The 26,013-nt window shown below is 33.0% G+C and overlaps 1 protein-coding gene across 4 annotated transcripts in view; it reads right to left on the bottom strand.

Moving 5' to 3' along the window:
• LOC115716986 (agamous-like MADS-box protein AGL19) overlaps positions 1–26,013 on the bottom strand; it is a 39,171-nt gene extending 13,158 nt beyond the window's left edge. The window contains exons 1-2 of one of the 4 annotated variants that reach the window (XM_061115632.1): positions 25,243–26,013; positions 4,141–4,255 (exon numbers count right to left, since the gene is read on the bottom strand). In XM_061115632.1, coding sequence (XP_060971615.1) covers positions 4,141–4,255; positions 25,243–25,424 — 297 coding nt within the window. In that variant the 5' untranslated portion in view covers positions 25,425–26,013. The remainder of the gene's footprint in view (positions 1–4,140; positions 4,256–25,242) is intronic. The other 3 variants (XM_030645911.2, XM_061115634.1, XM_061115633.1) reach the window with 3 other exon arrangements.

Genomic DNA, 26,013 nt, shown 5'->3' with positions numbered 1-26,013 from the left:
GGTAGGTTTGATGCTACGAATTGTTATTTGGGACACATAGAGCGGGTACGGAAAGTACGGGATCAATTGGGTTCGAATTGGTCGAATATGTGAATTTTTGGTTCTTTGCGAAGCCGGAATTAGGTTGAGCATCGGAATTCGGATGGGGGTTGATTTTTCCGAAGGCAGATTCGGTTGGGCAGCCAATAGGTCTTCCGGTTGGGGATTTTCAGAACCACTAGTTTTCCTCGTTTTTGGGTTTTTAGGGGTATTGGCATGCTTTTTATCGATAGGGAAACTTTTAGTTTCAAGTTTTAGTCCGGGAAGTGATTTAGCGTGTCAGCATAGCGTTGTGATTTTTATGGTTTAGGAGACGATGTCCGTAGTTCGGCTTCGGTTCCGGTCGGGTTGACGGCACACACATTTGAAATCGGAATCCGAGTAAGATTAGTATAACGGTATGCATATGTAGATTACATGTTTAGCGAGCATGTAGGAAGCACATTAGATTACATTAGTTGTATGTTGGCTTCGAACCATACAACCTGTCACGTCGGTACGGTGGAGTATGACCGACGGCGGAGTATAATAGGTTTGGCCGTCAGTGACACTTGGTTGGTGGTTCGTGCTATTGACGTATCCGTCGGTACGAAGTGGAAATATGACAGCTGACGGAGTATGGCCAGAGTTCGGCCGTCGGGAGGATATAGTAACACGTCGGTACGGTGGAGTATGATGGCCAATGAGTATGTGAGTTCGGCCGTCCCGAGTTGTTACGTGTCGATAGTGCGGGTCACGAACGTTCAAAACTCAGTACCATGTTGGACATGGCAGTAGTGCTCAGTACCATGTTGGACATGGCAGTAGCGGGACTCAGTATCGTGTTGGACACGGCAGTCAGTTTTATGTATGATATTAGTATGCTTTTCTTGCGAGTACGTCGACTCACAGTTTACGTTCATGTGTAGGTAAAGGCAAGGCGATTCTTGATGGGCCAGTGAGCGAGCTTATGGGATTGTACATGTCGGGGCGGTTAGGCACTGGAGCGTACGATCCTCGGGACGACGAAATTTGAGATTTTTGTAGCGGTCGTTAGATGACCTTATTTTGATGTAAAAGTTGAATAGTAAAAACGTTTGTAAATATTTTTATAAATCGGGATCCCGAGACTTTTTGGTAAAATGGTTTATAAGTTTAATGAAAAAGCAAAATTTTAATTAATCACGTTTTTCCATAAACCTCGTTGATTAGCAACGAGCTGCACAGTACGTTTAAAAATCACGTAATACGCCTAAATTAGTTAGGGTGTTACATAGGACCTTTGAATGCACTGCTTATGTGCATCAAAACACAGTTAAACTTGAACCTAGATCAAAACAAATGCATTTTCTTAGGATACCCTCCAAGTCTAGAAATGGGATCAAAATAATAATCAGCAGGGATGTAATATTAAATAAAATAAATTTCCCTTGTAGTACTAACCAGAATGCAAGAAAAAAGGGAAAAAAAATTAGCTCTGAGGCAGGAAAAGAGAGCCAAAAGTCCAATGTTCAGGTGGAACATAAACTAGACACTAAGAAGGAAGATCACATAGGTCCGATGGACAAAGAGACCCTACAGCTCAAGTGGAACCTAATCTAGAAAAAACAAAAGTAGAAGAATGGGGAGAGTACTACCCTGAGCAACCAGAAATTAAAAATTACCAACTAGCTCGAGATAAGCAAAGAAGAGATTCCAAACAAGTTAACAGATTGAGTTTGATGTCTGGGATGACATTATTGCCTATGCCTTCCACTGTACAATAGAGCTTGCCACGAAAGAACCAAACTAATATGAAGCTACAATTAGAGCACCTGGTGTAAAAAAAATGGGCTACTACAAAGGATGAGTAGATGTCATCTTTGAGAAAGAACAGAACTTGAATTGTAGTCACAAGACCTAAAGAGAAATCTATTGTATAAAAAAATTGATATTCAAGTATCAAGAAGATGGAGAGCATATTTGGTATAAAGCCACGTTAGTTGCTAAGGGATTCACTCAAAGAGAGGGAGTGGATTTTAATGAGATAGTTTCCCCAATTGTCAAGTATAAGACAATAAGGATAATGCTAGCTATTGTTGTTCAATTTGACTTGGAACTTGAACAAATTGATGTTAAAATAACATTCTTGCACGGTGAAGTGGAAGAGGTGATATTCATGGAACAACCTAAAGGATATGAAGAGAAGTCAGTTGTTGAAATGGTATGCAAACTACAGAAATCCTTGTATGGATTGAAGCAATCACATAGGCAATAGAATAAGAGTTTTGACAATTCCATGATCAACCAAGGATTCAAAAGAAGCTTTCTTGATACCTGTTTGTATTTCAGAGGGTATGGAATTAAGGATGTTGAATACCTTTTTATGTGTGTTGATAACATGTTATTGATTAGCAAAGAGAAAGCCAAGATTGGGAACTTGAAGAGAATTCTTGAAACCGAGTTTGACTTGAAAGACTTGGGAAATGCTAGAAGAATTTTGGGGATAGACATCAAGAGAAGTAAAAAGAGAGGAAAGCTAACTCTCTGTCAAGAAAACTACATCAGAAAGGTTATAGATGAGTTCTCTATGGTTGGCTCTAAACCTACAAAACAACCTATGACAAGCCAATACCAAGTCTCTAAAAAAGTAGTGTCCAAGTACAGAAAAAGAGAATAATGAAATTAAAAAGTTCCCTATACTGCTGCAGTTGGCTCTGTCATGTATGTTACGGTGTGCACCGAGCGAGATTTAGCTCATAGCATGAGGTGCTTGAGCAGATACATGAGCAATCCAGGGAAGGATCACTGGTTGGCCATGAAGTGGATGCTACGATACCTAGTTGGTACAACTAAGGAGTGTTTGTTCTATGAAAGAAGTAAATGAAAAGTCATTATTAGGGTTTTAGTGACTCTGATTATGCTGGTGATAGGGACTCAAGGAAGTTCACTTCTGCATTTCAGTTCCTAGTGTGTGGGAACTGTGTCAGTTGGAGATCTCAGCTCCAACCCACAATGGCTTTGTCCAATACAGAAACTGAATTTATTGCTGGAAATGTATCACATTACAAAGATCTTTTAAGATCAATGATCACATTACAAATGTATCACCTCAGACATTCTGAAGGAACTTAAACTGTTTGGAGGAACTCAAACTGTTTTATCTTGAATCTATGGATTCAAGGCATTCTAAAGGAACTCAAACTGTTTGAAGGAAACGTGGTGATCAATTTGGACATCAAAAGTGTTATTCATCTTTGCAAGAGTCCCATGTACATTGATAGGACCAAGCATATTGATATAAAGTATTTTTTTCATAAGGGAAAAAGTAACTTAAGGCCTTGTGGAGATTAAAAAGGTACACACTAGTGAAAATTCATCTGATATGGGAACCAAAGTGCTTACAATGAGCAACTTCAACCACTGTAAAGCACTGCTAAGAATTGCAATAAACTGATGAGATTGGATATTTAAACTCCTTGTGGCATAATTGTTTTCTTTGTGAATATAATAAACTGAGATGGAATTTGATAATTTCAGCTCATCCTAGTCACTTTCCACATGTCCTTAACCTATTTAATTCTACCCCTCTCACTTGGATTGCCAACTTGCCATTTCTTACATCATTCTATTAAGTTTCATTATTTGTTAAATTCTATTATGTTAGTTATGCCTTGTTGGCATGTCTTGTGCTCATATATAGACCAGCAACCTAGGCTCATTGTTAGTTGTTGGTTAGAGCTGGTTTTATGAATTGAGAGAAAAGAAGAGAAATAGTGAACTATGGTAAGATTGAGTGATTAAGAGAGAGAGTTTCTCTGTGTAATTGAAGTTGTATTACAATAGAGTGTTGATGAACCACTGTTAAAGGCTTGCTCCTAGTTTGTAATCTCTCTGAGATATCATCAAGATCAATGGCTAAGAACTGAGCCCTACGATCAAGGGAGTTAGATTAGGCTCCCAAAATTATTTGGGTAAGTTTGAACCTCTTTAAGTTGATTGTGTTCATTTAGTATTTTATGTTCTTAATATGTTTGATGTGTGTTCTTGATAATTTGCACAAGAGTGTGTGTTGGTTTAGCGTGTGTAGATTGATCTCTATATTGAAGTTGAGACTAAGATCCTTACATATATATATATTACCTGTAGATCATGATGATCATCTTCAGAAATAGTTTTATTAGAGGTGAGGCAGCTGCCACCATCCTTGGTTCTCCTTTGAGTATACCGCTCAATGGTCTTGTTTATGCTGAAGCATCTCCAAGGAACAACAGTATCATCAAAATAAATTAGAATATAACGTACATACTCAGTCTTCTTATATCTATATATATTATATATATTCATTCTTTCACAAGTCCTATGTAGACAAAAGTAATAGGACATACCTTTTACACGTAGCACAAACACACATCAAATTAACTACCTATAAATTCTGACTCAATTAATGGCTCAGAGATAAACCAAAGCATTTCAATAAATTATATATATAGGTCCAAGTTTCAACAAGACCAATAACATCAGTCGAATTATAATATGTTCATTCCATTCATACATATTGAACCCGATCAACAACTAATTCAAGCTAATTATCACTTTTGATTCAGTAATTATGTTAGTTAATTGCTAGTCTAGTTACTTGGTCACTCTGACGGAGTTAGTTAGTTGCCTTAGGGACGGTCAACATTGACTGACGAGTTTTTTTATTAGTTTTCTAACACAGATTATAAGCCTATAAATAGGCATCAGATCATATTGTTTTTCCCTAATGTAACTATTACAATCACTTCAGTGAAGATATTATTCATTCATATATATTTTCTGTCCAAGAAAGATCTGAGTTAGAGTTATACAATCTTGTCTCCATCTTATGTCAATGTGTCATTGCTTCTGGCTGTTCCAGTGAGATTAGATCAAAGCTTGAAGACTTAATTAACAAGTGGTATCAAAGTTGGTGAAGCAATTTAAGGAAGGTGGTCTTGGTTTTTGGATCAAGATTGTGGTGAAAATATGTCACCATGGGTATTGCAAATTTTGATCTTGGGAAATTCACTGAGAAGAACTTCAGATTGTGGATGGTGAAAATGAGAGCTTTACTAGTGCAACAAGGAATCCAAGCAACCTTGTTGGGGGAGGAAAAGCTCCCTGCAAGTTTAGCAGGGAAGGAGAAGACAGAGGCGTTGGACAAAGCTCACAATGGTATTATCCTAAGTCTTTGGGATAAGGTATTGAGAGTGGTCTCAAAGCAAAAGACAGCTGCAATACTGTAGTCGAAACTAGACAGCTTGTACTTGACAAAGTCCATGACCAATCGTTTGTTCTTGAAGCAAAAGCTATATTCATTCAAGATGGGATCGGAATATTGAAGACCATTTGGATGAATTTCACAAGATAATTCTCAATTTGGAGAATATTGACATCAAGATTGGAGATGAAGATCAAGCAATCATCATTTTGAATTGATTTCGTTCATATTCATATGAGCATTTCGTAAACACTGATGTATGGAAGAGAAACCTTGACACCAGATGAGGTTCAGAATGCATTAATGTAAAAAAAATGAAGAGAAAGTCTAAGATGAAAGAGGAGACAGATGGAGATGGAATGTTTTTTCGTGGGAAAATCTCCAAGAAAGAGAACAAAGATCAATCAAATTAGAGCAAGAAGACTGGATCAAAGTCCAAACAAAGAAGATGTTACATTTGTAATAAGCAAGATCATTTGAAGAGAGACTGTCCAATCTTCAAGAATTATAATTAGAAGTATGGTAATGTTGGTGTAGCCTCTAAAGGAGAAGACACTGATGGTTATGAAAGTCTAGGGGTCCTGATAGCTTTTAACAGTGATTCTAGGTCAATTGAGGTACTCGATTCTGGATGCTCATTTTATATTTGTCCTGACAAGTCAAGATTCAGCAAGTTCCAGTCTATAAGGTAAGAAAATGTGAAATTAGGGGATAATAAAGCATGTAAAGTTGGAGAGATTGAATCTGTTATGATCAAATGATGGTGCAATAACAAAGTTGAAACAAGTGAGATATGTTTTAAGAGGAATTTTATCTTAGTGGCTATGCTGGATCAAGATGGCCATTCAGTCAAGGTGGAGAAGGGTTGCATGAAAGTGGTGAAAGGTTCAAGAGTTACTATGAAGGGTTTGAAGAAGATATGTGTTGCAAGAGATTCTAGAAAAGGTGGAGATAAATAATGTTTCAGATGACAAGATTTATACCATGTTTTAGCAGAGAAGGCTTGCACACATTGGTAACAAATGACTGAAATTGTTAGCCAAAACGGATGTGTTCAGGAAGGAACAAATTTAAGAACTTGACTTGTGTGATCAATGTGTGCTTGGTAAAGCCGCAAAATTGAAATTTGGAACCGGTGAGCATACTTCAAAACTAATTATGGATTGCATCCACTAAGATCTATAAGGACCTGTAGTTAGTTGTGACCGTTAGTATAGTTAAGACAGTTAGTTAGTTAAGCTCTAAAGTTGGTTAATTCTGTTAAGTGTGTGCTGTTAGTTTCAAGTGTCAAGCCTATTGGACTAGTCTATATAAAGTCCCTGTTTTATCACTTGAAACTAAGACACAACATCATTCATTGTAAAGATTGACATTCATTAATAAAGAGCTATATTCAGTTTGTTGTTTCATAAGCATTGTAACTTGTTTGGTTGTATGGCATTCGAGTTGTAGACTCAACAGTGTGGTATCAGAGCTGGACGGGTTCTTGTTGCTTGAATTGGATCAAGCTTGCGTGGGAACAAACGTGAAGAACAACCAGGGAAAGAAATGGGGAATGCCAAGTTCGACATTGAGAAGTTTGATGGGAAAAACGATTCCAGTTTGTGGAGAGTAAAGATGAGGGCTCTCCTGGTTCAGCAAGGGATTCAGGATGCGATTCTTGGTGATGACAAGATCAGGGACAAGACAGATGCACAGAAGAGTGAACTTATGGAGAAGGCTCATAGTGCACTCATCTTGAGTCTTGGAGACAAGGTCCTGAGGGAGGTTTCGAAGGAAACCACAGCTGCTGGTTTATGGAAGAAATTAGAGTCTTTGTACATGACAGTCTCTGGCAAATCGTTTGTTTCTGAAGCAGAAACTTTACTCATTCAAGATGCAACTAGGGTAGAGTGTTGAAGATCACATGGATGATTTCAACAAGATAATTCTTAATCTTGAGAATTGTGATATCAAGATCGAAAGTGAGGACCAGGCCATTATTGTCTTGAACTCTTTGCCATCAGACAAGTATGAACATTTTGTTGACACGATGATCTTTGGAAGGGATTCATTGACATTGGAAGAGGTACATAGTGCTTTGATGTCAAAGGAATTGAAAAAGAAGTCTGAGAAGGAAGACAATACAGGAGAGGGCCTGTTAATTGCTCGAGGAAGAATTGAGGGAAGATACAATGGGAATCAACATCAAAATCACTTCACCAAAGGAAAGCCAAATTCAAAATTCAAGAAGAGATGTTTTATTTGTCACAAAACATCTCATCTCAAGAGAGATTGCCCTGAACTAAACAAGAAACCAACTGGTGGTTCCAAGAAGTATGGAAATGCTGATCTGGTGTCAGGGGGTTACACTAGTGATGATGGTTATGAAACTGCAGGAGTTATGGTGGCTTCCACAGGGTATTCTGATCTCGATTGGGTTATAGATTCAGGGTGTTCTTTCCATGTGTGTCCTGACAGAACTCATTTCTCTGAATACAAGGAAATTGCAGGTGGCACAGTCAAATTGGGGGACAACAGATCATGCACAATAAGAGGAATTGGGACTGTAAAGATTCAACTTGCAGGAGGATCAATCAGAGAATTACACCAGGTAAGACATGTTCCTGAAATCAAAAGAAATTTAATTTCAGTAGCTATGTTAGACAATAGTGGATTCTCATTAAAGGTTGAAGGTGGAGTTCTCAAGGTTACATAAGGAGAAAGAGTCATTATGAAAGGTACAATAATCAATGGTGTGTATGTTTTGCAAGGAAGTACAGCCAAGAATTTTGTATCTATTGCTTCCAAAGAAATGGTAAACTCATCTGTGTTATGGCACAGAAGGTTAGGCCATGTCAGTTTGAAAGGATTAGAGATTTTGATCAAGAAAGGGTTACTAGGAAAGAAAGTTGAAAGAGATCTGCAATTCTGTGAACAATGTGTCTTAGGCAAGTCAACAAAGCAGAAATTTGGGGTAGGATTACACTGCTCCAAAAACACATTGGACTATGTCCATTCAGATCTGGGTGGGCCCTCTAGAGTCATTTCCTGAGGAGGAGCAAGGTACTTTCTTACCCTAATTGATGATTACTCTAGGTATGTACGGATTCACATTTTGAAACACAAGCATGAAGTGATTTCAAAGTTTAAGGAATGGAGAGTATTACTTGAAAATCAAACTGGTAGGAAGCTAAAGAAGTTGAGAACAGATAATGGCTTGGAATTCTGTTCAGATTTCTTCAAGGAATACTGCAAACAACAAGGGATTGCCAAGCATCTCACTGTCCCTAGGAACCCTCAACAAAATGGTCTTGCAGAGAGAATGAATAGGACCATAATGGAGAGGGTCAGATGGATGTTGATACACTCAGGATTACCTAGAAATTTCTGGGCTGAAGCAGCTGTTACAGCCTGCTATTTGATAAATAGATGTCCTTCATCTGCAATAGGATTTAAGACACCAGTTGAAGCAAGAACTGGTCATTCTGCAGACTATGAAAAATTAAGAACTTTTGGGTGTATTGCATATGCTCACATCAAGCAAGACAAGCTGGAACCAAGGGCAAGGAAGTGTGTTTTTCTTGGATATCCAGAAAGAGTGAAGGGATGTAAACTATGGAGCATAGAGGGTGGCAATCACCAAAAGTTTTTCATAAGCAGAGATGTGGTATTTGAAGAAGACAAAGTGTACAAGGATACACTAGAGGCAAAATCAAACACCAACTCTGAGAAAAATGACAGTGTTCAGTTTGAGGTGGAACCTGAAACGAACATGGCACCAGAGAATCAAGGATTCACACCAGAAATGGTTACTGAAACTGAATTGGATGCAGAAGATGAAGGTGGAGAGGTAACTGGTCAAGGAGAGTTGGAATTGGAAGAAGATGAGGATCCAAGTATTCTTCAATACCAACTGACCAGGGATAGAACTAGAAGAACTACTAGGGCTCCATAAAGATTTGGATATGCAATATCATACACTATGCTTTTGTAGTGTATGAATTCTGTGAGAATGAGCCTAGATCTTACAAGGAGGCAATGGAGTCAAAAGAAAGAGTCAAATGGAATGGTGCAATGAAAGATGAGATTAGGTCTTTAATCAAAAACAAGACCTGGATACTAATAATAAGACCCTCTGACAGAAAAATAATAAGTTGCAAATGGGTGTACAAGTACAAGGAAGAGATTCCAGGAGTTGAAGAAGCAAGGTACAAGGCTAGGTTGGTTGCAAGAGGCTTCACACAGAAGGAAGGGGTGGATTTCATGAGATTTTTTCACCAGTAGTGAAGCATAGTTCAATTAGAATGATTCTAGCAATGGTAGCAATTCAGGATCTTGAACTTGAGCAAATGGATGTTAAAACAACCTTTTTGCATGGAGAATTGGAAGAGGAGATATTCATGAGACAACCAGAGGGCTTTGAGGTTGAGGGAAAAGAAGATCATGTGTTTTTGCTTAAGAAATCTCTATATGGACTTAAGCAATCACCAAGACAATGGTATAAGAGGTTTGATGAGTATATAGTCAAATCGGGTTTCAAAAGGTGTGCATATGATAGCTGTATTTACATCAAGAGTTCTAAGGTAAAATCAAATGTTTACCTATTACTCTATGTTGATGACATGTTAATTGCAGGCAAATACATGGAGGATATCAACAAGGTAAAAGAGATGCTATGCACTGAATTTGAGATGAAAAATCTTGGGCCAGCCAAGAAAATTCTGGGAATAGAAATCTGCAGAGACAGAAATAAAAGAGAATTAATTCTATCTCAGACAGGGTACATCTCAAAGTTGTTAACTAGGTTTGGTTTCCAAGATGCCAAACCTGTTAGCACACCTATAGCTCAGCATTTCAAGCTATCTAACATGCAAGCACCCACAACAGATGATGAAATCAAGTATATGGAGAAGGTGCCATACACAAACTTGGTTGGAAGCATCATGTATGTTATGATTTGCACCAGGCCAGACTTATGCTATGCTATGAGCATGGTTAGTAGATTTATGCACAATCCAGGGATTGAGCATAGGAAAGCAGTGAAGTGGATGATGAGGTATTTGAAGGGAACATCCACTCTGGGACTAAGATATAATTCAGGGTCTGAAACTCCAAAAATCACAGGGTATGTTGACTCGAATTATGCTGGTGATTCAGACACCAGAAGGTCACAAACAGGCTATGTGTTTTGCCTAAATGGTTGCACAATTAGTTGGAAAGCTAACTTGCAGACCATTGTAGCTCTCTCAACAACAGAGGCTGAGTACATAGCCTGCACTGAAGCTGTTAAAGAAGCTTTGTGGCTAAAAGGAATGGCCACAGATTTTGGTTTAACTCAAAGACAGATACATGTGCACAGTGACAGTCAAAGTGCATTGCACTTAAGCAGAAATCAGATGTTTCACGAACGTACCAAGCACATTGATGTGAGGTTACATTTCATTAGAGAGGTGATTGCAGATGGAAAGATCAAATTAGCAGAAAACCCCTCAAACATGCTGACTAAGGCTGTTACTGCAGCAAAATTCAAGCATTGCTTGAAGATACTTGGAATTTTAGGATAGTCACTGTCCTATGTTGTCAAATGTATTTGTTGCTTTGATTGTACTGTTACTGATTAACTGTCTCTGTTTTTTCTGTTGATTCCTACTGTACTATCGATCAAGGTGGAAATTGTAGTTAGTTGTGACCGTTAGTATAGTTAAGACAGTTAGTTAGTTAAGCTCTAAAGTCGGTTAATTCTGTTAAGTGTGTGCTGTTAGTTTCAAGTGTCAAGCCTATTGGACTAGTCTATATAAAGTCCCTATTTTATCACTTGAAACTAAGACACAACACCATTCATTGTAAAGATTGACATTCATTAATAAAGAGCTATATTCAGTTTGTTGTTTCATAAGCATTGTAACTGGTTTGGTTGTATGGCATTCGAGTTGTAGACTCAACAGGACCCTTAAGGACAGCAACAAAAGGTGAACCCAAGTACTTCTTACTCCTTTTAGATGATTTTTCAAGATATAGCTTGACTTATATTTTGAAGAATAAGTCTGATGCTTTTAACAAGTTTCTAGAATGAAAACCTTGTTACGAAATCAAACTGGAAAGAGAGTTAAAAAGCTAAGAACAGACAATGGGCTAGAATTTTGTTCAGATGAATTCATTAACTATTGCAGAAAGGTGGGCATAGGAAGGCATAAGATAATACCAAACAACCCTCAACAAAATGTCATTGCTTATTGAATGAACATGACCATTTTTGAGAGGGTAAGGTGTATGTTGATTAACTCAGTCTTACCAAAGGGTTTTTAGGGAGAGGCAGTGGTGAAAACAACATATTTAACTGAAAGATGTCCTTCCTCAACAATAGAATTCAAGACTCCCATTGAAATCTGGCCAAGAAGGCCTGCAGCCTATGAAAATCTCAAAATCTTTGGGCGTGTTGCTTATGCCCATGTGAGACGGGATAAGTTAGAACCAAAGGGCAAGGATGTGTATCTTCCTTGGTTATCATAATCGTGTAAAGTGGTATAAGTTGATGAGTATAGAAGCTGGAAACCACCAGAAGTTCTTCATCAGCATGGATATGATCTTCAATGGAAGTGAGCTATATAGAGACATACTTAAAGGAAAGGCAAGAGATGACTATGAGGTATCTAACAACAGCAACATGATATCTCAGACTGAGGTGGAGATCATAAATGATCATTCTCAGGTCCAAGTAGTATCAACACCATAAGCCATTAGTGTAACAAACTTGTCTGATCAGTCTGAAGATGAAACTAAACAAGTTAAGGAAGAAAATGACTATCAGCTAATAAGGGATACGGAAAAAAAGGCCTATCAAAGCTCCTAAAAGATTGGGTTATGATGATGTAGGGCATTATGCACTGAACATAGCTGGCATAAATGGGGAATAGCCTACATCTTATGAGGAGGCAATGTGGTCAATTGATAGGGAGAAAAGGAATAATGCAATGGGTGAAGAAGTAATCTCACTGAAGAAAAACAAGACTTGAATATTGGTCAAGAAACCAGTGGGAAATAAGGTTATCAGCTATAAATGGGTGTTTAAGCATAAGGATGTGATTCTAAGGGTAGAGAAGTTAAGGTACAAAACTAGATTAGTAGCTAGATGCTTTACACAGAGGCAAGGCATTGACTATAATGAGATATTTCTCCTCTATTTTAAAACATACCTCATTTAGAATGTTACTAAGTTTAGTAGCTACTGAGGACCTAGAGCTAGAACTAAAGCAACTTGATTTTCTACATGGAGATTTAGAAGAGAACATCCTAATGAGACAGCCACAGGGTTTGAAGATAAAGGGATAGAATATGAAGTGTGCCTTTTGAAGAGATTTCTATATGGGCTAAAATAGTCACCAAGACAGTGACACAAACGGTTTGATGAGTTTGTGATCAAATCAAGCTTTAAGAGAAGTGCATATGAAATTTTTGTGTATATGACAAATTCTAAAGCAATAGTTTACCAACTCTTGTATGTCGATGACATATTGATAGCCAGGAAGGACAAGGAGGAAATTAGGAAAGTGAAAATTGTGTTGAATAGAGAATTTGAGATGAAAGATCTTGGATCTGCAAATAAGATCTTAGGGATTGAAATCATTAAGAGAGGATTCTAAACATGTCTCAAGAAGGTTACATCTCTAAGATTTTAAAGAAATTCTCAATGACAGATGTAAAACCAGTTACACACTAATTTGACATCAATTTAAACTCTCCCACACTCAAGCCCCAACCAACAGTTAAGAAGAAAGCTACATGTCTAAAGTTCCTTATGCAAGCTTGGTAAGAAGCCTAATGTATCTAATGAGATACACAAGACTAGATTTAAATCATGGTGTGACTTTTGAAGTACTTGAAAGGCACAAGCAGAATAGGATTGGTGTATGGACCAAACAACAACTCTACAGAGGTGGAGGGCTTTGTAAATTTAGATTATGCTGGTGATTAGACACCAGAAGGTCCTAGACAGGTTATGTTTTTCACCTTCGAGGGTGCACTATAAGTTGAAAAGCTAATTTGCAAGCTACTATGGCACTTTAAACCACTGAGGCAGAGTATATGGCCTGCAGTGAAGCTATAAAAGAAGCTATTTTCTTTATATGATTACCAAGGGAGCTGGGAGTAGAAGAAGAAGTGTAATAGTGCACTATGATAATCTAAGTGCACTATACTTGAACAAAAATTAGGTCTTTCATGAAAGGACTAAGCATATAGATATAAGGCTTCATTTTATTCGAGATGTTATCACAGAAGGTAAAGTACGTGAAACTTGCTAAGATTGCAACTGAAGAATTCCCAATGGATATGCTCACCAAAGTGCTTCCCTCATCGAAATTTAGAAATTGTTTAGCTTTACTACATGTTTCAGCAAATTTTTCTTAAACATGACTATATTTTTTTACTATTCTATAATGCCTAGATTAGCAATTAGGTTGAGAAATTGTTAGTTAATTGCTAATCTAGTTACTTGGTCACTCTGACAGAGTTAGTTAATTACTTAGAGACAGTCATCATTGATTGGCCGATTTATCTGTTATTTTTCTAACACCGAACATAAGCTTATAAATAGGCATTGGATCATATATCACTTCACTTCAATAAATATATTACTTATTCATATATATTTTCTGTGAAAGAAAAATCTACATTTGAGTTATATGTTCTTGTGTTCATCTTATACAAATGTGTGATTGTTTTTGGCTATTCCAATGAAACTAGGTCAAAGCATGAAGACTTAACAGTGAATATATGACTCATTCTCAATTTAATTTAGATAAGCTTGGAAAAATAATAGGGACACAAATATATCATATATTAGCAGAAAGTCCTTTCCTAGAATAGAATTGAGATTCAAAATAAAAAATAATAGTTGCTGATTAAGTGGACTGTAGAGTCATCTTATCTATATAAAAAAATTATGAGTGATGATACATGGACAAAATATGCACTAAATCTGGGGTTAATGGTATCTAGGATTTCAAGCCAAAGTTCAAATCAAATAAAACTGCCAAATTAATATGCACCTAATATTTTTAAGATGCAATATTGATATTTTGAAACAATATAATATTGATATTGATTGATGAAACTATTATTTTGAGAATTATTATTATTTATTTATTATGAACTTTAAAAAGAAGTTTTAGTAAAAAAAAAAGGAACAATCATTTAAGAAACTTAGAACAAATACAAATCATGGTTACAAACAAAATAATTTATTCTTAAGTAGATTGTACTACAAAAAAAAATCTTATTTTTAGTCACAATAAAAGTTGTGATTAAAAGTAAAATATTGTGACTAATTATAAATCATTATTCTTGTGTTGTGACTAAAAAGTCCGTGTTAAAGATATTAGTCACAAAAATTATAATTTGTTGTGACTAAATAAATATATTTTTAGTCACAATATTTGTTGTGACTAAAACTAAATTAGTGATAACTTATATCTAAATACTATATTTTAGTCATAACTAACATTTTATTGTGAATAAAAATTACATTTAGTCACAATAAATTCATGTTGTGACTAAGAACTTGTCATTAAATGTAGCTTTTATTTGTAGTGTTGGTTTGGTTTAGTTTCGTTTAACTTGGTTTAAGGTCCAACCAACTAATTTACAAAGATATATATATAATTTTATTTATACACACATTTTATAAGAATTTTTCTTTAGGTTGCGCCATGGCTGCCTCTTAGAGCAGCTCCTATGCGGAGCTTACAGACGTTGTTTCGTGTAACATGTGTGTTAAGATGGCACGTTACAAGTTAAGTGATGCAAAGGTGAGCACGTGACACTTCGCAGGGTGTGTCAGTTGGTGGGTTATCACCCATGGGTGTTTCAACATTAAAGATGTAGGAGAAGGTTTTCACGAATGCTACTGTCAAGCAATGGTAGGTTGGGTTATTTATTTATTTTTTTCTAAATTAAAAGTGTAATAATTTAATATTTAAATAAAATATGTGGATCCATACTGATAATTTTTAGAGGTGCTTAATATTAAAATAATTTTAGAAATAAAGTGGCTTAAAATAAAGCGGATGAGAGAGAAGATACAATATTATATTATTTTAGAATGATATAGAGATTGTTGGCTCTTTTTAAATGGAGCATTGCTATTAGGCACCTTAAAGTACCTAGTATTATACTGATCGACGTGACGTATTGTGAGTGGTTATTAGTTTTCTATGTTATTTTTTAAATCAAAATGTATTGGACCCAATATTGAATTGCACTAATAGCGACATATCACCTCTTGTGGTACTATATACCTTAAAGTGCTCCCTAACATTTTTCATGGTATTTCCATTATAGTTGCTCATAGGTGCACATGCAACTGCCCCTGCCCTAAACAAATTACACCACGTGACATGACAGTGTTTTGAAGTCAATTACATTTGATTAAGAAGAAATCCACAGTTAAAAAATATTGTTATATCACTAGCTAGGTGTAATGTTTTGTTGTACAGTTTGTGTGCACTTACTATTATGAGCTTAAAATGCAGAAGCTTAACATTGGTTACTCTTGATAACATATTTACAAATTAATTGGGAGGGAAAAACCTTCTTAAATAACAGTTGCATTTGGTTTTCAATTTAAAATCATTTAATACTAACTCTTTTCTTGTGTTGTTCATAACAGTTCCATATAGGACTAATTTTTATGAAGAGTTCCTTGGCAAGGAAAATTAATCCCAAATCTAGCTAAGATAAAAGCTTCAGTATTTTTCGTTCTTTCCTATTTTTCTCTCTCTATAAATATATATATTTATATTCATGAAAATTATATAAGTTATAACAACTTTGTTCCAAAGGGATGTTAGACACACACTAGCTAGGCTATAGCCTCATCATCTAATTATCAAAGTATTCAACTAATAAGTTCAAATGAGTATATTTTCAACACCTATGAGTCACTAATAAACCAGAAACATCACTCAAAGCTAGACAAAGATTAATATTAACTACAACCAATTAATGTTAAGATAATGCTAGAAGTTTATTCTTGAAAACCCAGCTGATACACTTGGACCAATGTAGGACCAGATATCTCAACCATATTCTACTTGGAAAACTAATAAATATATAGAAACCAAAAAGCGTGCAACTTAAAGTAGAATTAAACCACATTTTTGGAATATATTGTGACTCAAAGTTTAAGACCTCGTACTTCCCATAACTTTGATTCTTTGCTAATCTAAATCTAACTGTTACTTATTTGGATTCAAAAACATAAGACTATGTATAGATATTCACTTAACAAACTTATATAATAAATAACTTTCTTGGCTATATCACTTCAATTATATCTATAGTTTTTGGCTCATCAAGTACTTGTACTATAGATAATAGATACCACAACAAACAATATGCAACTGAAAATTCATGTTCGTGGACAACTTAAATAATACGTTTCTACTTAATGATTTCATACAGTCAAACATAACAAAATACCATAATATATAATCTATACTATAATAACAGCTCAATTTAGACATCATTGTCATCTTTGGCACATAATATAACATAACTTCTTTTAAGGAGAGGTAAGGTAGATTGGTAGAGTTTTCCATGAAAATAGCTATAACCATACAAAGATAGTAATTTATGTTTTATAACTTTGTGAGTTTGTGAGTGTACAATGGCAAAGCATTACAACAAAGGAGTTTAAAGTTGGTATAAATATATAATACTTATTTAATTTTTGAGATGAATCCTCACGAAGCTATATCATACTTCACATGCATGTTGGTCTTTGTATGTATACACATATAACACTATAAAAAACTCTTACTTTTAGTAACAACATTTTAGTCACAACATAATTTTTTTTTGTGATTAAATGTGACTTTTAGTTACAGCAAAATGTTACTTATGACTAAAACATAGTATTTATTTATAAGTTGTCACTAATTTAATTTTAGTCACAACAAGTATTGTAACTAAAAATACATTTAGTCACAACAAATTGTAATTTTTATATGACTAATATTTTTAGTCATGAACATTTTAGTCACAACATAGAAATAATAATTTATAATTAGTCACAATTTTTTCAATTTTAATCACAAGTTTTGTTGTGACTAAAAGTATACTATAATACCATTCCATTCAATAATGGTAGAATGCGCAAGTTTGGTGTGGAGTAAGTATGATGATGTTTGGTGTAGGGTAAGATGAATGGGTTTCATTTCAACATTAATTGAGATTGAGATGAGTATTCTATGTATCTTATATATGGTATTATTTTTTCATACATTAGCAATATGAGATAATTTTCTAATATCCCTTCAAGATGGTAGCTATTTTTTTTTCTCACCAATCGACAGCTTGATCACAAACAGTTTTTTTTAGCTCACTATCCTTTGGATTCTTTTGGTGGCTCTACTTTTTCTCGAACATTTTTAATTTGTGGATCGGATTATAGGTGAGTGTATGGTATGGTTTTATTTCAAAATTAATTGGTAATAAAAAAAAATAATTAATTTATATATCATATATATGTATTATTTTCGACACATGAGCAATATGTAATTCTCTAACAAATAACTTTTTGAAATGGAACTTAATTAATCCCCTTCTAAAGAACCCATGTGTACGATCTTTGAAAACAATTATGTTCCCGTTGAACAATATTCCACTATTGTTGTAATATATGACCCAAATAATCTGATGATTACTATTGGGGTTAAGAGTTAAACCTTTACTAAGTTAGTTTTTGTTATAACCAATTCTCGGAGTCGAGCTTATACTAGGCTAGATTTTCTCTAATAACTAATTATAAGCTCAGAATACTTGCCTTTTATGTTTTCTCTAAAGTTTAGGATTGGGTGAAACTTTGTTCTTGATTTTGGGAGGTAGTAGTCCACTGGTTAAAGACTTTAGTGGATTCAACTAAGGTTACACAAAAACCTCCAATCACATCACAATTTTTCATCTCCGTTCCGTTGACTGATATTTTAAGAATACAAAGCATCATTTGAATTAGCAAAGATAGACACTACTTTTGTTTTTTTTTTCTCTAGTTATGTTACACTAGGAACATGGCCGTATATAAGCTTATCAGTAATTTGTTAGTTTTTTCTTATCTTTGTGCCTTCATTGCCTAGCTTAATTAGTATAAATATGTAGTGTTATTTGACTTAAGCACTATGAATGAAATGGATGAGAAGGTAGCGTTTAGTTGGAAGGAATGAAAACATAGGAATAGAAATGGGAATAGAAATAAGAATAGGAATGGAATAAAATTTAAAATGCATAAAAAAATTATTAAATTTTTTCTCATCATGTTTTGGAATGGTCTTTCTTTCTATTTCAAAATGGAATAGTCATTCTACCAAAATAGTGGAAAGGTCATTCCATTAGAATGACATTCCATTACTTTAATGGCGCGTTTATTAAACTGTAATTGGAATCAGAATAATCAATGGAAGAAATCAATCGGATTAAAATATAAAATAATCGGAAACAATATTTTATTTTGTTGTTTACTAAACTAACCGGAAAGAAAATCATATTCATTTTATTTTGTTTACATAATCAGGATAGGTAATCGGAATGACTTAATTTGACTAAATTATCATTGTTAGAACATGTAATTATTTTTTATTTATATATTTTTGAAGGGCATATTTCTCTTTTTTATTCTTAATGAATATAAAATAAGTTAAGGAAAAGGAAAAGTATTCCTTATGAAAATGGAAGAAGAACATTTCTCTTTATTTTCTCCTAAATTTGTGTGGATTCCATTAGTTTCTCCCATTTCAAAATTTAGTAAACAAATGAATGGGAATCAATCTCATACAATTGATTCGCATCCCCTTTTAGTAAAATGTAACTAAACAAAGGAATGAAATGAAAATTGTTTCCATTCCATTACCTCCAATCAAAGGCCACCTAGGTGATTTTCTATTGGAAATGACTACGGTTTTGAAGACTGTGTTCTATCATAGTGCTTTCATTGAGAGTGTTTTGGTGAGAGATTTCATTGAGAGATGACCTTTTGCCATGAGGACCTTTAACAAAATCTTTGCTGATATGTTAAAGGTGATGGAGTTGCATCTCCAACATCATTTCAATGTTCAAATGGAGAAATTAGATGTGTTTGAGCGTTATGTTAAAATTTGAGATAGGTGAATGAGGTTTTTTCTTAAAACCAATTAACAGTGGGAGGGTGGTTCATTCATCTTATATATGATGATTTATTTTCACACATAAATAATGTGAAACTAACTCTAATACACTATCGCACATCGGCTAAGGCACCTCTGACTCTCTCAACTCAGGCAACACGCTGCTCTCTGGAGGCCACCAGTGATACAATACAGTATCAATCTCCAATATGAAAACTCTTAATTCGCATTCATAATCATTAAGTCAAATCGCATTACATATTTATACTAAATTGAAAATACAAAATTAAGAAAACACTAATAAATTACTAATAAGTCTATATGCCATTTTCCTAGTGTAACAGCTACCTTCAATATGTGAATCTAACTAATTTTGGTTTTTTTTTTTTTTTTGTTGCTAATCTTATTATTCTTGCATAATTGTGTTGTGTATATGTGATCTTATCAAGGGTCAAATATAATTTAGTTAGTTACATATGTTTTACAACTAATTCACGAAGTCTTTCTAGGATTAGAGCCGGTAAAAGGCTAGGCCTTTGGGACAATCAAAAGCTCATATATATTATTACTTGTTATGTTCTCTCTAAAGCTTTCTAGAGTTATGTACTGTGAAACTTTATTTGAGTGATGTAAGGATCTAAAATGGGGGTTTTTGATTTCAGTTGCTAAAGATTTGAGTGTATTCACTGTCAATTGCACTAGCTAGCCAGTGCATGTGGTTTGGACTAAAGTGTAATTTGCATTGGATGTGTACGCCACTCACTATATTTAGGTATAACCAAGTATTTATTTATTTTGTAATCATCACTCTCACATTGTGTTTTTTTGTCATGTATTGGTGTTGGTCAAGTCAATAACTATACTTTTACATACAATAATATGCAAGTAATATATTGATGGTTTCTCTTGATGTCAACTTAAGTATTCATATAAAAAAAAACGTAATTCCCTATTTGTTTAAATAATTGTCAATACCTGATATAAGATGAATTGGTTTATATTACATATACTTTCCTACCAATTTCGGTAATTATTCTCAATAAACATTAATATAAATATATTTTATGTTCATTAATTTAAACTTTTTCTTATATTTTGAACATATATATAATCTTTTTTAATAAAAAAAAAAATCTTTACCAAAATCAACAAAAGAAAAAAAAAATGGTCATAGGAATAAGTGGTGATTTGAAACTAAGAAGAGGTTCAAGTTTTAATTTCTCTCCCCTAATATCAAATAAAAAAAAAAAGTATAATTATTGATTTTCGGACAATCATATAGAAACTACAATATTCTAAGTTTCATCTAATAATTGAGTTAATGTCACTTGAGATTATTAATTAAACAATAAGTACACAATTCGTTTTTAAAAGAGAAACTTATAATCTTATTAGAAACAAAGAAATAGTGTTCCAATTCCAACAACATATAGAAACGCTTATCTCTATAAGATTATAGTTTCTCTTTTCGTCTAACTCAATTGATCAGGTTTAAGTAGTTAAGAAGAAAACAAAGTGAAGCAAGAAATAAAAGTGAATAATGTAGAATACAAGATTTACTTATGTATATAATAAATTAAGGGGAGTTGTTTGGACATTATACAATTTATTTTGGAAAAAGTTGATAGTTCTCAAACCATAGCTTATTACCCCACTTAATTAAATTTGATTAGCATATCAACCTTCTAAAATTGAAAACCTTAATACCCATGTAATTCTGATCAATGAAAAAGCTTGGAAACCACGTGAAACATTTCTTTCACCTATTAAACAATCATCAGATATTATACTACAATATTATATATGTACTTGAAATATGAATGTATGCATGATGCATGTATATATGTACACATAATTAGTCTATAATTAGATATTACAATGACTTAATTAAAGATTTTAGTTTCGAGTTTCGACAGAATGACAATGTATATCATTCTCATTTCTCTCTAGATCTGATGAGAATTAATAATTAAGGTATATTATTAATATAAAATGGTAAATTGTGGCATAAATACTTAATGTTTTAGATTTTATACACTTAAATACCTAATGTTTATTTTTGGAGGCAAAAATACTAAATGTTACAATTCTCTTACACCGTTACTACCACTTCCGTTAACTTATCATAAATATAGACACGTGGAGGGCTCAAATGCATTATATTTATTTATTTTATTTTAAAATTTAATATTCTTAATATCAAAAACTAAATACTACTTATTAAAAAAAAAGATGCAATACTAAATTACCATAGCTGAGTGAACCAGTGCAGTATATGGAACATGATTATCGAATTAAAGTGTCAGTATCATGTGAAAATTGTTATGAGAATTGGTTTTCTTTTTTTTTTTTGGAACAAGTATCATTTAATTTCTGATATTAAGAATATTAAGTTTTAAAATAAAATAAAAATAAATGTAATGCATCTGAACCCTTCACGGGTCTATATTTATGAGTTAACAGAAATAGTAGTAACGGTGTAAGAGAATTGTAACATTAAGTATTTTTGCCTCCAAAAATAAATATTAGGTATTTAAGTGTATAAAATCTAAAACATTAAATATTTATACCGCAATTTACCCATAATTGAAATACATATATACAACACATTCTTAATTAGTTTAATATTCACCTAAAAATTTATTATATATTTGAGGAATCGGCCTACAACTATAGGGTAACCCAAAGAGAGTTTTTTTATCTAGTTATTTATTAATTATATTTAGCATAAATATTTAAATTAATATATATATACTATATATATGTTTTTTAATATATATATATAACTGATCGACACTACAAAAAAATTGTACTTTTAGTCACAATAAAATTTGTGACTAAAAGTAAAAAAGTTGTGACTAATTGTAAATTATTATTCTTATGTTGTGACTAAAAGGTCCGTGGCTTAAGGTATTTGTCACAAAAATTACAATTTATTGTGACTAAATGTGTTTTTAGTTACAATACTTATTGTGGCTAAAACTAAAATAGTGGCAACTTGTGTCTAAATGTTATGTTTTAATCACAAATAATTTTTTATTGTGACTGAAAGTCACATTTAGTCACAAAAAAATTATGTTGTGACTAAAAAATTGTCACACTAAAGACAGTATTCTTCTATTTATAACAAAGTAGGAACACATGCAATTAATGTATTACAATAATGAGTGACATTAACCCAAATAACAGATAAAGAAATTATTATCATAAGTACAAACCAAATAGCAAAAACAATTTTTTCTTTTTTTCATAACTGAAAATTTCATTAACCAAAACTAAAGAGCAAAAAAGCCAAACAAAGATAAATGGAAGCAAAAAAGGGTGCAACCCCCTAACAGACAGAAAGCAAAAACTATTCCTATGGCTGGGTTTTTTTTTTATAAGGTCTAATATATATGCAAAGAAAAAAAGCAACTACACATATACATCGTAACACCCTCCTAGAAAACCCGTAGAAATGAATTAACCAAAAAGTAACTTAAAGTAATATTGAGAAATGTTAAAAGGCTTCAGGGGTACCTAACAACCTCCTACGTGTCAATTCAAATAAATTTATTTAATATTGGGACTATATACTATTAATTGAAAATCATTACAATTTACTTTTCTATACTTAATTATTTAGTTCAATATCAGAATCTATCCATCCATTAATGAACATGCATACAATCTAATAAAATATATGAATCATTTTTGTGAAAGGAATGGCATAGAAGTAGAGTTAGATGTAAATATATTCCCCGTGCATGATATCTAAGATCTTATTATAATATCCCTTGCTAGACATGATACATCAAACCATGAAATAAGAACTCAATAAATATTAATATAAGTGGTCATAAACATATATAGCCTAGTAATTTTATACTTTTTCTCACACAGAAAAAATCTCAAGTTCGAATCTTCCAACCCAAAGTTGAAAAAAGTAAACGTTAACTCATCAAGAACTAAATATTTGATTATTATACTACTGTGATTAACTAACGCTAGACTTTACCAGCTAAAATTCTATATAAATGTAAAATCAATGTAGAAGTTAATTGTTATACTTAAAAATATGAACCCTCTTTAGAAAACTGTCAATTTTGTAATAAAACAAAAGATTTTTCAAAAGTCGATATCATATAATTTCATCAAAGAAAAAATAAATTGATATCATATGGTCAATAAAGGTTCAAAGATGAAGAGTACAAACGTCATTAATCCGTATACTTCTTCTCAGTATGAGAAATGATAATCTTTCTATTACGTCTCTTAGAACTTTATTATATAAGTAAAGTTTTTTTGTTTAATTATTTTGATTTAGGTAGTGAGAATCATTTATGTGTGTATATGTAAATGATTAAGTACAAGCAGAAAATCTCAATATCAAACAAACATATGTATATTAGCTTACATATGTTAGCTAGAGAGAGAGGCTATATAGCTAGTAATAGCTATTAGACACAGTACAGCTATAGATAGCTAGCTAGATTAAAGCTGAAAACAATGAGTATTAAAAGTTTAATTGTATATATTAAAAGTCCTATTGGTTTGGAATATCTTCTTTCCTTTTTTTTTTTTTAAATAACTTCAGATATTTTTGGTTGGAACCTAAGAGGTTAGTGAAAACATTGAAAAAGTTGGAGTAACTATATATATAATATAAATTTTGAATACATTAATTTCATTGATAGACGAGCTTTTCAAATATAATCAGAACACACGTACGTAACAATATTTTACACATATTACAAAGTCTCTCTTCCATTTTTTTTTTTATGAACAACAAATAACTAAGTCGTGTAAATATATATCAAATATTTGTTATATAAGAGACTGATCAGGAGTGTTGGAAGAAATGCAACACATCTTTTCATAATAACCAATATTAATAAGTTTAAGTAAAAATATATTTTTATAATTATTTTTGACAGTATATAAGGAAATAATGGTAGAAATTATAATAGTAATAAGAGCTCAAAGTACAGCATGCAGTCTCTTTCCCAGAGTTACCTCTTTGAAAACAGTAAATAAGATTCCAAGAGTTAATTAATTGTGTCACTTGTAAATATGTATTATAGCTATAGTAAATTAACTAAAAAATGTCATCTTTTTTTAAGCAATATCATCAGTTGTTTTATAACACTACTTTAAGCTAATAACTTCTTTTATAACCAGGTAATCTTCTTGGCTTTTTATTGGTTATTAATAGACCTTGGTAAGTTCACCGTGTAATTAATCTTATTTTTTAATCTGATGAACAATAATCTCTCATTGTTAAGTATTTCAAAATAAAAAACCCAATTTGTCTTTGGAATATTACAGCTCATAATATACTTATACAGTTTCAGGCTAGGTAATACATATTAGAAGAGTGTACATATAATGATGTTTCTTTTCACTACTTTAAATTTTTCTAATAATACCTAAGTAATGATAAACCAAGTTGACTTTCTGACCTACTCTTAGTCTCTCTTTATAAGAAATTAATACGTGGAATCAGTGAAAGATGAGTTAATTATAATGAGAAAAAACCACGCACAAAAAGAAAATCACAGAGGCTAAGAATGGAATTAAGAAAAAGGAGAAAATATCATCAGAACCTCATTGATGTGTGGATGATATATGACCTCAAAGGCTGCAGTTTTAATAGACTAGTACACTATTTTCCAGCTATATATGTCTCAATTTCGTACACTACTCATGACTCATCTTAAATCCCCCCAAAAATAAAATAAAATAGATTAAAATATATGGAAAAATACATATAATCACATTATATATATCCAGTAATATATAGATTAAAGGGATGAGATCTCATGAGGATAAATCTTTGCAAAAAAAGAAAAAATAAAGAAAAGAAAGGGGGTTTCAACGTACCTAGAACTTGCGAATTCATAGAGCTTTCCTCTTGGAGAGAAAATTATAAGTGCAACTTCAGCATCACAGAGAACTGATAACTCAAACGCCTTCTTCAAAAGGCCATTTCTACGCTTCGAAAAGGTCACTTGCCTGCTTGCTGCATTTTCTATTCGCTTCATCTGAGTTTTCCCCCTAACCATTTTTATTATCCTCCAAATTAATAACCTATTATTTATATGTGTATATGGCAAAACTGAGAAGAAGGAAACCACAGTAGAGAAAACTATGGATTTGAGTAGAAAAACTAAAAATTTAGTTGATCTAATCAGAGATTAAACCCAGATGTAAAGTTTCCAAAAATAGAAAAAGGGGCCAACTTTAAATCTAACGAAAAAAGGAAAGTCACACAAAGGATGAGATTTTTCTTTTCATCCTCTTTTATTGCTAAGTTTGGATAGATCTCATCTTAGGGAGCCAAGAAAAGAGGTGAGAAATTTTCTGAGGAAAGCAAAAATGGGGAAGAGGGTTGGGTTTTTTTTTCTCAATTTTTTTTAAAAGAAAATTAACGAGTATATATTTAATAAAATTTCAATAATCTTTCAATGTATATAGCTAGTAACCCTAGAGATATATATACATAAAGTAGTAAATTTAACATTAAAAATATGGAAAAGTCAAGGTTGTGTGAAGAACCTAATCTCTTTCTCTTTTTGGAAAACACTTGAGAAAAAAATAGGCACCTCCCATAAAAAGAAATAAAAACGAATAAATGCTAAAACATGTGAACCC

Source organism: Cannabis sativa, chromosome 5 (assembly GCF_029168945.1).
Source record: "Cannabis sativa cultivar Pink pepper isolate KNU-18-1 chromosome 5, ASM2916894v1, whole genome shotgun sequence".
In the NCBI taxonomy this organism is placed as follows: Eukaryota; Viridiplantae; Streptophyta; class Magnoliopsida; order Rosales; family Cannabaceae; genus Cannabis; species Cannabis sativa.
This window is presented reverse-complemented; position numbering and strand designations above follow the sequence as displayed.